The sequence below is a fragment of the Spermophilus citellus genome (genome assembly GCF_964194105.1).
Source record: "Spermophilus citellus genome assembly, contig: SCAFFOLD_161, whole genome shotgun sequence".
In the NCBI taxonomy this organism is placed as follows: domain Eukaryota; kingdom Metazoa; phylum Chordata; class Mammalia; order Rodentia; family Sciuridae; genus Spermophilus; species Spermophilus citellus.
The window spans coordinates 171,809-187,204 of record NW_027672903.1 but is presented as its reverse complement, the minus strand read 5'-3'; the positions used below and the strand labels follow the sequence as shown (position 1 = coordinate 187,204).

The following is a 15,396-nucleotide window of genomic DNA, read 5'->3' as shown; positions in this document are numbered from 1 at the left end:
ACCTGGCATGAGTGCGGCCCGAGTTCTATCCTCAGCACCATGTACAAACAAAAGATATTGTGTCCGCCAAAAAAAAACCTAAAAAATAAATATTAAAAAAATTAATATTTTAATTAATATTAAAAATAAATATTAAAAAATTCTCTCTCACTCTATCTTTAATAAATAAATAATAAATAAATAAATAAATAAGTGAAAGAAGAATTTACTCACGTTGTTTTTCTGTTTTTAAGAATTCGGTAATACATAGCAGCAACTGGCTATTTTCTTCCAGATAATGCATGAGGTGCTACAGCCCAGGTCTTCTAATCCTTGTCTGGACACTGGATGTTCTCACTTGTGCCTTCTGAGCCCACGATCCAAGGGGAACTGTCATTGTCCAGTGGGGCTCCTGCTTGCAGATGATGGAACCACCTGTGTCCCACTCAAGGAGTCTGCGTTTGTGTTTCTTGTACTACCCACAGTTATCATGCAGGTACTGTTCCCAAGCTTTTCCTTACATATCTGAAACAGACTGTTTCAGACTGTGGGTGTTTGAATTCTCCACATACAGGTGTCAATGGGAGGGGCCCTTTCCCTTGGAATATTCTTCACCTACAACTTAAATTTCAGTACTCGGTATGTGTTGCTTGCCATGATGACCAAAATAAAGTATTCCAAAATACTTGAATGAAGACCGTGCCTACTTAAAATTCCCTGAAGAAGTTCTTAGTACATCAGAACACAGTGAGGGTAGAGATCCGAGAGTGGGCTTACCTTTGTTTAGTTGTCCAAGGACCTGGTTGATGATGTAGAGACACTCCACATACAAGCAGCTCAGCAGGTTCTAGCCTGGGGAGGAAGCTCATCTAATGAAGAAACTTGTTTTAAATTACAGAAGGAGAGCCTGGCGGTGGTGCCTGACTGTAATCCCAGTGGCTCAAGAGGCTGAGACAGGAGGATCTGAGTTCAAAGCCATCCTCAGCAAAAGCGAGGCACTAAGTAATTCTTTGAGACAATGTCTCTAAACAAAATTCAAAATTGGCCTAGGGATGTGATTCAGAGTTGAATGCCCCTGAGTTCAATCCCTGATACAAAAAAAAATTATTATAGGAGTAGATAGTCATAACAAACAAGTCACCCCTAACCTCTTCCATTCAGAGGACTTGTCAACTTTGGTATTTTAAAATTATAAAATAAATTTTGGGGTGGAAGATTGGTTTTGGAAATTCACTAGTAGAATCTCATTTAAAGAGGAAGACATTCAAGAGATGTACAAATCTTCAAAACACATAGATTCTAGGAAGTTTTAGTCCTTGAAGCTCCAGGAAGCGAGCCAAAGAACTTTTCTCTGCTTTCAGAAGGTAGAATATCTGAAAATCTGAAACTTAGGAACCCTAATGTTAATGCAAAATCAATGAAGAGTGAGACTAGACCGATTCGGTTCTACAGTCCTAATTTTTTTCCCCCATAGGTCTATCTGAAAAATCTAAAAGCTTTCCCAGGACAAGGAACTTTACCAGAACATAGAATGCTTCCTTTTACCAATGTGGACCAGCTTGCATCAATGGATTATATCGTCCAGGAAAAAACTCTCTACCTCTCAGAATTGAATCATGGTGATATCAGGCTGCTGAGGCTTAAAGATCCTGGCACACTTGCATGGAGGAAAATCACTTCTGTGAAGGGGACTGTGGTTGACCTTGCTGTGGACTGGCTGAGTGGAAACATATATTGGATTGGCAGTGAACAGCCCCATATTAATGTAGGTTCCTTAAAATCCCAGTATCCCATTGTCTTGCTCAGTGAAAATCTTTACCGCCCAGTGTCTGTTGTGCTCCACCCACCTACTGCAGTCATGTGCTTTGTGGACCTGGGTTCCCTAGATGATAGGAAGCGTGGTTCCAGCATTGAATGTGCCTCCATGGATGGCAGCAGGAGGAAGATGCTATGGCGGAAATCCCAGGTGCCTGTGGGATTGGCCTTTTCTGATTCAGGGACCCACCTGTACTGGGCTGATACTGGTAAGCAGTTGCTAATGGCACCCTAAACCTTGAAGCCAGAGTGAAATAATGCAATTCTGGCTCTCTTGTCTTCAGCCACAATTTCAATCAGCTTTTTTGTTCTGCATGAACATTTTCTACCAACATATCCTAAACAATCTTCTCCCGTCCTAAGTAGCATGGCATAGCCCACAGAGTCATGCAGTTCCTCTCGTGGAATAAAATTGAGAACTTAAGAAATCTGCATGTGTAACTATTTGTCTCACTGTTAAAGAGGAATGAATGAGGAAGACCTGACTTTAGAGAAGTCATGGCAGACAGGAAGGGAGGCAAGACATAGCAGATGGAGCTACAGGATATAGGACAGGTGTTTGGGCCAAATGAAATTAACTGAACCTCTCTTCCTAGGAAGAGGACTCATAGAAAGTATTCAACAAGATGGCTCTAGACACAGAGTAGACCGCCAAGGAATTCTGGGCCTTAACCTCTTTACGTTTGGTCAAGGCATGATGTTCTGGACAACAACTGATGATGGTAGGTCTTGATTCTCCATCCAATTATCTTTGTGATCTGAATCTACTCCTGGATATCCAGAGAGTATCTGCTACTAGGGGTTAGCACCAGTCTTTGGCAGTATCTGTCCTTTGGAAGAAAAACCAATCTGGAAAAGGATACTGTAACAGTGATTCTGTGACTTGGGGAGAACATCTACTTATTTGGTTATTGTTCCTATGAATAAGCTTAGTTCCTTTCTTCCTGAAATTCCTGACTTTCATATGAGGCTCTCTGCTTTTGATGATACCATGGTTATGGTAATTTTCTATCACTGAGACAAAATACCTTAGTTAATCAACTTAGAAGAGGAATAAATTTTGATTTATGGTCTCTTAGGTTTCTGTTTATGATTACTTGACCCTGTTGCTTTGGGGCCTGTGGTGAGTCAGAACATCAAGGTAGGAGCATATGGTAGAGAAGGTTTCTCACTCATGGAGGGGGAAACAGAGGAGCAGGAGGGCCCAGGGTCTCAATATCCCCTTCTCTAGGGCACACCCCTAATGATATAACTTCCTTCTACTAGGCTTCACCTCCTAAGGTTCTAACACCTCTCAACAGAGCTACAGGCTAAGGATCTCACCTCAACACGTGGACCTTTGGATAACATTTATCCAATCTATAGCCGTGATATAGTACACAGAGAACTGGGCCTGGAATTAGAACTAGATAGTATGCCTGCTATCAGTCGTTCTAATATCTTACCTATAAAATGAAGACAGTACTTCCCTTGGTTGATTAAGTACTCTTGAAAGTACTAATAAATTAACAAGCATTCTAACATGGAATTTCTCATATTTCAAAGGAATTATACTAAATCAGTGTTCTAGTGTATTGTTTTTATATATGCTAGATTTTGGTGTATAAATTTCTGACTCATGTCTAAAGAAACTGTAAAAATCTGTTTACGATAAATCTTTCTCTTTATATTTTCAAATGCTAGTCCATTGGCTAGTTGGACTAGTCACATCAGAAATGGAAGGGGAAAAAATGTTTTCAGCTCCTACCTGAGAGTTGCTAATTTATTAGGTACATTGTGAGACCTTTGCTATATAATTAGGTACATCATGAAACCTTTGCCATCTTATTTTAAGATCCCATGGTAACTCTTGTTGCAGATAAGCCATTTCTGGAAATGTTGTTCTAGAATAGTATTCAAAATCATCACTCATTAATTGCATGGATCACATGGATCACATATCCTCACTTTCTCTTGGGACACATATGGATATTATGGTCATGCTTACAAACATTTATTAGGAGGAAAGTATTGTAGTGGTTTTTATTCTCTTCCAGAAATAAGGTTTAGAAAAATACGTGTCTGTTTTGTAAAATTATTGTTACTCAACTGGAATTTAGGCCAATGAATGAAAGTATTCATGCTGAACCATGTTCTTTGCCCAGGAAGTTGCCTTAAGATAAAATTTTGTTTTTGTTAATGATTATTCATTGGATTTTGTTTCAGCCCAAATCACTAAAGTTTGGTACAGCAAAACAGAACTTTCAGAAAATCGGTGGTTCCAAGTAGACCAGAAGATTGTGGACTTAAAAGTTTACAGTAAATTTAGTCAACAAGGTAGGTAAACTTGCAGTGACTATGACAGTGCTGTAATCTACTGAAATACTTTGAAATACTCCATCATCCCATATCTCTCGGAAATATCTTTGTGTTTCCCATTAAATGTTAATATGTTTCTATGGCAAATTCCTGTAGATCTGTGTAAATCTCTTATCTTTATGCACTTCTATACAAACTGGTTAAGGTACATAATTAGTCCCATTACTTATGTAGCATTCACAATCAAGTAGTAAACTCACTAGCCTGAGCACTGGTAGAATTAGTGTGTTAGTCAGCTTTTCATTGCTATAACAAATCCCTGAGATAATCAACTTATAAAGATAAAAGGTTTATTTTGGCTTATAGTTTTAGAAGTTTCAGTCCATGGTTGGTTTGGTCTCATTACTTCTGGGCCTGTGGCAAGGCAATACATCATGGCAGGAACATGTGGCAAGGCAACACTGTTCATTTTATGGCCTGGAGGCAACAGAGGAAGAGGAAGAAACCAGGGTCCCACAGTCTCCTTAAAAGGAATGTCTCCAGAAAGCTAAATAACTCCCCTGAAAATTTCCACCATCTCTTTCAATAGTGTCACACTGTGGATTTTGGCCTTTACTAGGCCTTTACCTTAGAAACATTTAGGGGACACTTGTGACCCAAATGATAGTACTTGGGTTCTATTTAATTTTATTATTGTGCACTGGGTTACAACAACAACAAGATAATTGAAATACCACTTTAACTCAAACGTGGAGCTAGTCTTCATTCTATTCTTTGACACTAGTATCTATTTTTCATGTTAACTGAGACTTGAAATTTCAACAAGAGAATGCTCATGTGTTTTTCTCTACCTATCTCATAGACACAATTGGAATACCTAACTGAATACTTTGGGAGGGTGATCATGGGTTTAATAAAGTAAGAAGAGAAAATTAAGAGATTAATGTCAACAATGTGGGCTCAATTCATTAACCACAGATTCTTCTGAAACCTAATCTAACTCAATATGTTTGGGGGTGGGGTGGATCCTCAGGTAGTAACAGCTGCTCAAAGGACAATGGAGGATGTAGCCATATCTGTCTACCAAATCCTGAGGGACAGACTTGCAAGTGTCCCAGTGGGTACTACTTGGCTGATGCAAACAAATGCTTTGAGTCTGCCAGATGCTCGGAGTCATCAAAATCTTGTAAGGATGGTGAGAAATGCATTTCCACGGAGCAAGTTTGTGATGGTCATGCTGATTGTCTGGATGGATCCGATGAGATGGACTGTGAGTTAACTACAGACCAAGACTTATTATGCATCAGCCTACATGACTTTCAATTACATCTCATTGTATAGGACTCCTCAAGTTTTTATCCTCTACATTGTTACCTTCTTATCACCTGATTCTTGAAACTTGAACAATATGAAATTTCTACCTATGGGCAATTGCATATAGATTATTCTGTATTTCTTGCATAAATCTGATTTGACAACAGGACAGCAACATGATAGGGAACTTCAAAGGGCAAGTTATGTCGTCTAAAAGGGCCCTTATTTAACCTAGATTTGATTCAGTCGATTTAAATTGATGACATGGTAACCATAGCCTAGTGGAGGGAGGTTGAGAAAAAAACTATTTGACCTGTCTTTGGTTTCCCTCTTTTAAAGTGGTAACAACTTTATTTTTAGCTCATAGGTTTATTAAGAAATGCAAGAGAACTTACATAAATCTGTCTTGCTGGTGCTCAGTACTGTCATGTTGGTACTTAAATACTAACTGTAGATGGATCTCAAATAGTGTCTTCATGGAAAGGCCATGGCCAGTTAGCTGAGTGACCATAATACGTATAATTCTGTAATCACCATCCTGACATTCCATAGCTACTGTTTCAGTGGTATCTAAGCCCCATAATCTACAGAATTGAAGGGAAGTGAGTGATCTACTGAAACTGGTCATAACCACTAATGAAAAAGATTTGGAAATGGAATCAGGAATCTTACAGTGAAGAGTTCTCACTCACTTCTCAATCTAAATTCACTTCTTAAAACCTGACTATCTGGAAGAACAAATAGCTATTTTAACCCTAGTCACTTTCTCTTAAATAGGAAAGAAAATGAATTTTGATTCCCAGAGTTGATTCTACCATTAGCTTTTTGTCAGCTTTCATCAAAATACCTGACAAGAATAACTTAGAGGAGGAAAATTTTATTTGAGGTCTGAGTCTACAGAGAGCTGACTTCATAGCTTTGGGCCCAAAGTAAGGAAGAACATCATGCTCAAAGGACGTGGTAGAGGAAACCTCTTTCCTCGTGACAGCTAGGAAGCAGAGGGAGAGGAAGGGGAAGGGGCTACAAGGAAGATGAACCCTTCCAGAGCATGTCCCCTTGTGGTCACTTCCTCTAGCTGTGCCCTACCCTGCCTACGATCACCACTCAGTTAGTCCATTCAAACTAGGATGGGCTGATCAGGTTAAAGTTCTCACCGTCAAATCATTTTACCTCCAAATATTTCTTCATTAACATAGGAGCTTTTGGGGGAACACCTCATAGCTCTATATCTGTATGACTTTACAGTGTTTTGTTTAATCAAAAGCAATGGTAGGCCCGATGCTATGGCACATATCTGTAATCCCAGTGGCTCAGGAGGCTGAGGCAGGAGGATAGCAAGTTCAAAGCCAGCCTCAACAACTTTGTGAGGCCCTAAGCAATGTAATGAGTCCCTGCCACAAGAAATAAAAGGGCACTTGTGTGTGTGTGTGTGTGTGTGTGTGTGTGTGTGTGTGTGTAAACTCTACCCATATCACATACCTCTTGTGTTTACAGGTACTGAGCCAGGTAAAGCTCATTCAACATCAATACCTACAAAGTCAGAAGCAGGCAAAAGGTTGACCCCAAAAGCTTCCCGACCTCCCCAGGCTACCAAGTCCAACACACCTGGATACCCAGGCCCAGAAAGAATGAGAGATCATGTCACAAACCCACTAACCACTCTGATGCCTGCCAGAGAGAGCAAGACCCCGGAAACTAAGGAAAGAGGGGCTTCTGTTCAGTCCGAGGACTCTCAGAAGGCAAAACATGTGCCCTGCAGCCGTGATTTCTGTAATGGGAGGGGAATCTGTACAACAGAAGGAAAGTTGAGAAAATGCAGCTGTCTGAGGGAATATGGTGGAGAGTTTTGCGAGGAGGCAGTTCACGGACCCACCCCTGGCTACATAGCATTCAGCGTAACCACTGCCTTATCAGTTGTTCTGGTAGCACTGGGAGCTTTTCTACATTTCAGAAGAGAACACAAATTAAAACGGTAAGTATCAGCTCATGTTTCCACGGGAGAATTGTATTAGCTTCTGATATTAATGGAGTTGAAGACGTAAGTCCACACTAGAAATTTGTCTTTTGAGGAAGGACTTAGGGTGGTAAGGAAGCCTTACCTATAGATACCCTGGAGAAACAATAATTGGGACCATGTCTTTGAGACCTGAGGTAAGCACTACTGTATGAGGTCTGAGGTATTTATGCAGTTAAAAATCTGTCTTAACCATGGTCAGTGGCAGAGTCTGAGAAATTAAGTGATAAAATTCCCCTTCAGTGAGGCAGTAAGGTCAGTGCCAGTGATTGGAGGTAATATTTGTGTACTAGTTTGCTAGGGCTGCCATAACACAATACCGGAGACTGGGTATCTTAAACAGCAGAAATTTAATTTCTCATCATTCTGGAGGCTGGAAGTCCCAAGATCAAGGTGTCAGCAGGATTGGTTTCTTCTGTGGCTTTTCTTCTGGCAGATGGATGACCAGTTCCTCCCTGTGTCTTCTCATGTCTTCCCCTCTGTGTGTTTGTGTCCTAATCTCTTTTTCTTACAAAGACATCTGCCATACTGGATTAGGGTTCACCCTTGTGGTCTTATTTAACTTAATTACCTCCTTAAAGACCCCACAGTCATATTCTGGGTTACTTGGAGTTAGGACTTCAACATATGGATGCTGGGCACTTGGGGGATCGCCATTTAGTCCATAACTAGAGGTGAAATAAACTCAGGAATTATTTAAAGCACAAGTGCTAAGTTTGGGCCCAAAGCATGAAAGTCATTGAAGATACAGCAGGAATAAAAAAAATGAGGTTTCAGAAAAAGTAAGAGTAGAAAAGATGTGATGGAAGGCACTGACTAAACACATTGAGAAAGGGACACTGAAGAACATACAGAGGCTGGGGTTGTGGCTCAGCGGTAGAGTGCTCACCTAGCACGTGCGAGGCCCTGGGTTCGATTCTTAACACCACATAAAAAATAAATAAATAAAATAAAGGTGTTGTGGCCAACTACAACTAAAAAATAAATATTAAAAAAAAGACCTACAGATGAAAAAATGTGAATATGATGGAAGCTTTAAAAGCTACCTCTCTGTCCTGCCTTCCTTGTGCAGACTGAGAAGGCCATCGCCCAAAGCAACACTGGTTAATGGCTAACTGGTTAACATCACCGACCTGAGATGTAACCCTCGGGCTTCTTGATTGTCACCTCAGGTCTTTCTGCTGCATTCACCTGCTTTCTCATTCACTGTTGTCACCTACCATGTGCCTGTCCTTGCATCCAGTTCTGGTTGACTTCAATCACGTGGCTTCTCTCAGTTGAGCAGAGATGCCATTTTTGAAGCTAAGGGCATGCCTGTAACAAGGCAAAATTGAAGTATTGCGCACTCCTGATCATTTACTTTTAAGTGGGCATTCAATTAAAATGAGGCATAGTTTCTATAGCAACAATCTTTGATAGGGGATAAGCGGCCTTTTCTAATCATACCCCGATCTCAGCTTCTATCTCAAGGAACAGCTCTTTCAACTTTGCTTCTTTGATTTCTAGAACTAGCACAGCATCATCAAGAAATTTGACCTACAATAAAGAAAATGACCAGGAAGAAGAAAATCTAATGAATAGTGAGATTTTTGTCAATGAAGCCTACGATGAACAGGTATGCTGAGGAAGGCTGGGAAGTCTCTTTCTAATGGATTGTGAAATGTGGTTAAAGAAATGTCCTTTTGAAAAAATTCCTGTTCAGTGAAAGTAGTTAATGTCCATTTAAAGGGATTCTTGGTTTTGGTGAATGTTGCTGTTATGTTTCAAGCTATTGTCTGTTGGCTCTATTGTCCTTAGACTCTGGTTTAGAGAACTACAGGTTGAGCTGGGCACAGTGACGAACACCTGTAATCCCAGCAGCTTGGGAGGTTGAGGCAGGAGGATCGAGAGTTCAAAGCCAGCTTCATCAAGTTATGAGGCCCTAAGCAACTCAGAAGACCTTGCTCTAATAAAATACAAAAAAAAAAACCCAAAAAACAAAAAACACTGGGAACGTAGCTCAGTGTTTGAGTGCCCCCAGGTTCAACCCCTGATAATGAAAAAAAATGTTTAATAAAATAAAAATATTTTTTAAAAAAGAACTTACAGCTTGAACAAGGTGAAACATAAATGTAATAATAATAAAAAAATAGCTTTTAGTGGACTTCCACATGATGGGGTGGGGTAGGATGTTATGAGGGTTTGCATTACCCTTAAAACTTAGGTCCCCTTGTAATCTCTGCTGACTTCTGCCTAGTTTAACCTTCTTGATCTTTGCTTTGGGCTCTTGCAATGTATATTATCTAACTCCAACTCTCCTTTCCCCTAGGAATTGCTCACCTCTTTACAAACTGACTGACCTTATAAAAATGGAACTGAAACATTCCAGTGAAAATCATTTATACATTTTGTTGTGTACTGTTTTAACCTCCTTAACAGCTTATGGTAAATCATAATGACTTATTAAAATAACTGCTTCTTAAATTAGAAAAAGTTGTCTGGTTTTGTTAATATGTTTTAGAAACACAGAGCCTTTTGAATCCCACAGCATCTGGCCCAGTACTAGTCAGAAGTTCTGCATTGGAATCTTGGCTCTAACACTGATTTAAAGGATTTTTCTAGTTAATCCTCTGGCTTGTTTCCCGTTTTACCAGAGATAGTGATCTCTTTGCCTTTTAGGATAAAGGCCAAGTTTCTGCAGAATAGCAAATGCTCAAATGATAGTTTACTACCACTTCTTCTTTCAGATAAATTTTTTGTTAAGTGATTACTCATTTTTGTTTAAGATTTATAAAAGTTGTTTTTATTGTGCTTTTATTCAATTCTGAAACTAATACTAGAACAGGTTAATATACTTACAGATGTAGTAGCTCAGACACATGATTTGTCCAAGGCTTATTTAAATTAAAGTGGATGGAGACTGTAGTCAGCAACAGAGTATAGCTGTGCCCCAGGATTCATCTCAACTAGCTCTTACCTGCTGGGGGAACATGCAGGTACTTGGACTGCTAACACCTCTGTTTGTCTTCTTGGGTTATTACTGACTCCACACCCATGTGAGGAATCCAAGGGTACTGAATCCATGATGGGAGATGGGGTATTGTCTAAAATTGGATAGTAGCAGCCTTGGACAAATTACTTAGTCCTGAACCAGTTTCCAGTGCTGAAATTGGGATTACAAGAACCTGTATCAATAGGCTAATTGAACATGGAGTGAAAATGAAAAGGTCTGTACACAGCATAGCACTTTTACCCAATAACACGAGTCTAAATTGTAATAAACAGCTTTATCTGGCAAATTTTTCTTGCTTGGATCTAGATTTTTCATATTTAGTGTCTTGGTGAATAAATTCATGTAGATCCCCAAGTATAATTTTATATTTTATATATATTACTCTGGGTAATATATAAACTGTGTTCTCAATGAAACATAAAAAATTTGAAGTAAAGATCAATTTGACCTGAACAACAAATGCCCAGGAACCCCCTTTCCTGCTGAGACTAGGCTGAGTCTCTGGCTGGTGCTCAGCTGTGCCTGAGAAAGACTTTCAGCACCACAGCACTCTCAGCCCTTCTCAGGAATGGAGAAAATTAGATTTTTCTTACTATCCCTGTTCCAAAAGTCAGTCTCGCCGTCAGTTTTGTGGTTGGCAAGTCTTTGCCTTTTTCCTGTACATAAAAATGACATGAAAGGATCAAACTCAAAAGCATGTACAACAGTATTACCTCTTTCTCTGCACGGGTTTGAGTTGCTGCCTTGGTCTCCTTTGGACCTTAAGTCCTACATCAATTGGTGTGTGTTCCACCTGGCTCAGCCTGCTTCTGTAGGCTCTGAGCTGGAATGCTATTCTCAGCCCCACTCTGCAGGCTCCCTTTCCAGTCTGGGACCCAGAAACACCTGCCATTTCCTCCTCTTGGGAAAAATGGAGCTGACTGCAGGCAGCCAAATCTTCCAAGTATAGCAGGTATCACCTTTCCTCCCTGCCCCACCCTGGTCTATTTATACCTATTCTTATCTTTGATCTCCTGTGAGTGTATTATCTCACCTGAATCTAGTTTGACATTCTGTTTCCCCATTCAAGAATTTACAGAACATTCTGAATAGTTCATGAAAAGATTTAATCTTATCAATGAATACTCCAGATTTTATACTTAATAATTCCTAGCCATTCCCATTCCCTGAACTGGTTTTAGCATGCCAATTTCATCACTTTATCTTCTATGTTTGTAGAAATGGCAGGCATGCTATCAACTACAAGAGCCTTCTCTTATGATGATCTCTCTTAATTTCTTAATTTATCTACACCTAATAGGTGGAGCAGTAAGCCTATGGCAGATGTAAAATCCAAATTTCCTTCTAGAAACTCAACTTGTCTAACACAGTGATAGGTTTTGGTTTTCTTCTGGAAAAAAATAAGAATTTTTTAGAATTATAAATGCTAATTGGTTCAAAGAGCCCTACACAAAACTTTTTATGTCTGCTGCTAGCAATTAAGAGTTAAACCAAGAACTTATACTAATTCTTCTTAGGACACAAGGGGGAAGAGGTCATGGTGGGAGGGTGTATATTAAGTCTCTACTATTTTTAACTCCTGGGGGGGCTTATGGAATTCAGACAAATCAAGAACTAGAATATGGAGTTTGTTGCTTTCAGACCGACAACAGAATTATGTACGTCAATCAGCTTCCCCAGCCTCCACTGTTCAAATTTCATTTCTCTTCTGGCCTCATCTAATTTTTAATGGTCACCTTCAGAGTATTGAAGTTAGAGAAGCCCTCTGATGATATCTAATTCAGTCCAGTACTAGATACGAAGGGAAAATCCAGAAAGAGCAAGGTTTACATTAAAGGCATATGTCATTTAAACTCTGGGAACATCTAAATAACCTCCTTTAGCCTCCTTCAGCCTAATGATGGATGCAGCCACTGGCATGAGTGGTGCTCATGGTGGTTTAAGAAGGGAGGTGACAGGGACATTTGCCATAGGAATCACAAATATGCTTAGTGTGTGAAATGTACACACGTACCCTTGTAGGCTTTCTCTCCATCTTAGAGTCACTCTGGTTTCTAAGTGAGACTGCCTGCTGGCTCACCTCCTTGTCAGTCTGTGTAACTTGGGCAGACCAGTTGGACAAGAATTGTAAAGACGTAATTAAGTCTGAAGCCATTCTCTCCATGCGCCCCACTGAAGAATCAAGTCCCCTACTCATCACTAGCCCCATGCCTAGTCTTGTGTATGTTTTCCTTGATTTGAGCAAATTCAACCTTGTTTCCGTGTCTTCAGTCCTTAATGAAGAATGGTGGGAGGAGGTCATTCTACTGTGCCTGTGACCAGATCGAGGAATGTGGGTGGAGGTTGTTGGGACATCTGGGTGAGAATTTCAAACAAGGTTTTACAAGAAGTAATAATTGAGTCCCTTATTTTCCTTCTTTCCCACCAGGGGAGACCGACCTCATCGGTAGTGACTCCACCCTTAGGTTTTGGGGCCAGTGGCCTTGGGCTATATATCACTTTGCACCTGTGTGGCAAGGTGTGTATGAGAGGAGGAAGCTCTTGTGTACAGAAAACGCTTTAAGAGGTAACCCTCATACATTGCTCATAGACACTGAGATAAATGGGAACTATTCATGCTTTTACCTTCAATTTAGAGGTAAAACCCAAAAAAGCACCAAAGGTTAAGCCACATGTAAATGATATGTTCAAATATGACACCTCTAAGCTGATGGGGGAAGGGAGTCCTTTTGAATGTGAACTGATTCAGGAAGGTAACCAGGGTGAAAACTCAGGCCTCAGCCAAGTCAAGTAGTTTGAGCTAAGTGAATGGCACTTAAGGGAGATCCTGAAGGCTTTAAAGAGATGAATGACAAAGACTTCACTTTAGGAAGGTCAGACTGAAGATGGGTGGGTTTTTGAGAGAGACCCTGGTTGAAAAACTTTTCCAGCACCCCTGAGAATGTGATTGAGGCTCTCAGGTTCTAATTACTTACCTGTCAACTGGATTGTGGGGCTGTCTATACCCTGATGAACAGAGGATTCCATCAGCTACTCTCACATCAATTGTTTATATTTGATTCTGGAGCATTTTCAGAAATCGTTCAGACTGTATTTACTTCTACAGAAACTAATCTGGTAAAGGGTGAATTTTTTATTTATTCAGTCTTACTCAATTGTTCCATTGGTTTTTTTTCCCGTTTTTACCACACTATTATAGAATGAAGTATGAGCAAAGCATTGTGTTTTACTCGTACTTTATGTGGGAACTTGGGGTTTGCTGCACTTTCTGCCTAGAAGGCTCCCCATTCTCTTCTCAACAGTTTTCTGCTCCCATCTCCCATCTCACCTCCTCCCTCAACACTTTTCCTAACCTATCATCCTTTCTCCTCCATCTCTGGACCCTGTTTTCCACTTTTCCTTTCACTTGTACAATACCTCTCATGCTAGAATACCACAGGACCTGAAATAGTTGTTTTCCATGGTGCCCACAAATGTGCTGGCAAAATGTCAGGTGTCCCCAAAACTTACTGGGTGAGTGATCTATGCAACGAAGAGGAGGGTGGTTGGGCTGGGGATGTGGCTCAAGCGGTAGCACGCTCGCCTGGCATGCGTGCGGCCCGGGTTCGATCCTCAGCACCACATACAAAGATGTTGTGTCCGCCAAAAACTAAAAAATAAATATTAAAAAATTCTCTCTTTCTCACTCTCTCTTTTAAAAAAAATCTCTCTCTTTAAAAAAAAAAAAAAGAAGAGGAGGGTGGTTGCTGAAGCACCCAGACAGCACCACCCACAGCCCTTCTTAATGAGGATGTGGGCATTCACAGGAGAGCAGACTGGAGGACAGGAAGAACAGGAGCTGGTTTAAAGCAGTTTCTGCTCCACTTGCCCAGATCTCTTGGTCCTCTAGGCATAATGTAAGTAATCCTGGAAAGCCTATAGGCATTAAGTGGGGACACGTGCTTGGTATACTGATTGAGGGGGTTAAAAATGAGCTGTGATGGCACATCACAAACAGGTGTGAAGAGCTTGGGTGAGAGACAGTGCTACTCTACACTAGTTGGTCACTGCCATGCAGTTGCTAGGTCAGCCAGTACCAAGTTCAAGTTCTAGTCTCACCCACAGCAGGACTCCTGAGACTCCACCTCCTCCCACACCTTGTCTAAAGCCCCTGTCAAGTGTGTGCTGCTCTGGCAGAGAATGACCTTCAGTCCAAAAACAGATCCCAGCAGGATGCAGGAGCCTCTCTCCGTGCCATCCTGAACACTTTTATGACAATATCCAAAAGTTTTCATTTTTTTAAAATGGAGTTTTGGACTTGTTTCTGTTGATAGGGCAAACATAGAATTTTAACTCTTCAGTAATCAAATCCTAATCATCAGAGAAAGGGTGTTTCACATATAAGCCAGTAGGGAATAATTGAGAGAGGAGGGAAAGTGAAACATACAAAGCACCAGTTTTGCTTTTACGAAGGTTTCCTTAGAAATGTTTGGAATTAGGATGCAGGTGAGATTCAGTACTTGCCAGAAATCCGGGCTCTCTATGTTGTATGCAAGGTCCTGATTTCCCAGAGGCAATAATGACTGCCTTTTGAAGTGTTAGCTGAAAAGAGCAGCTGCCTTTGCTCCATTTTGATTCAGCTCCCACAGCAAGTCCCCAAATGCACCTGGGCAGGTGCTCAAAGGTCTATGAACAGCCAGCAGTGACTGAAACTTAATTTGAGGCAAAGTCCTAACTAAAACCTGGCAACTCCAAGTGGGTCCGTGAACCATCAGCCTTGACATCTCCTAGAAGCCACTTGGGAAATCAGTTTCAGGGTCCCCAGACCTATAGTATCAGAATCTGAATTTGAAAAGGATCCCAAAGTGATAGGGCTACCCATCCTTCAAGTTGGGTCTCAAACAAACAAAAACCCAGGTGATTCCCCTACAGAATCACAAGGGATGTCAAGGCATGTCTGTGTCCACTGCACAAGCAGCTATGTTTTTATTGGTTCCATCATAGC

At 40.7% G+C, this 15,396-nt stretch overlaps 1 protein-coding gene across 1 annotated transcript in view; it reads left to right on the top strand.

Moving 5' to 3' along the window:
- LOC308640405 (prolow-density lipoprotein receptor-related protein 1-like) overlaps nt 1–9,785 on the top strand; it is a gene marked incomplete at its 5' end in the record, with an annotated part of 46,213 nt that extends 36,428 nt beyond the window's left edge. Inside the window, 8 exons of the mRNA XM_081312331.1 lie at nt 275–475; nt 1,454–2,003; nt 2,391–2,516; nt 4,000–4,114; nt 5,130–5,362; nt 6,901–7,378; nt 8,927–9,035; nt 9,729–9,785. Of these exons, the coding sequence (XP_081168457.1) occupies nt 275–475; nt 1,454–2,003; nt 2,391–2,516; nt 4,000–4,114; nt 5,130–5,362; nt 6,901–7,378; nt 8,927–9,035; nt 9,729–9,758 (1,842 nt within the window). The 3' untranslated portion in view covers nt 9,759–9,785. The remainder of the gene's footprint in view (nt 1–274; nt 476–1,453; nt 2,004–2,390; nt 2,517–3,999; nt 4,115–5,129; nt 5,363–6,900; nt 7,379–8,926; nt 9,036–9,728) is intronic.
- Nucleotides 9,786–15,396: the final 5,611 nt, after the last annotated feature.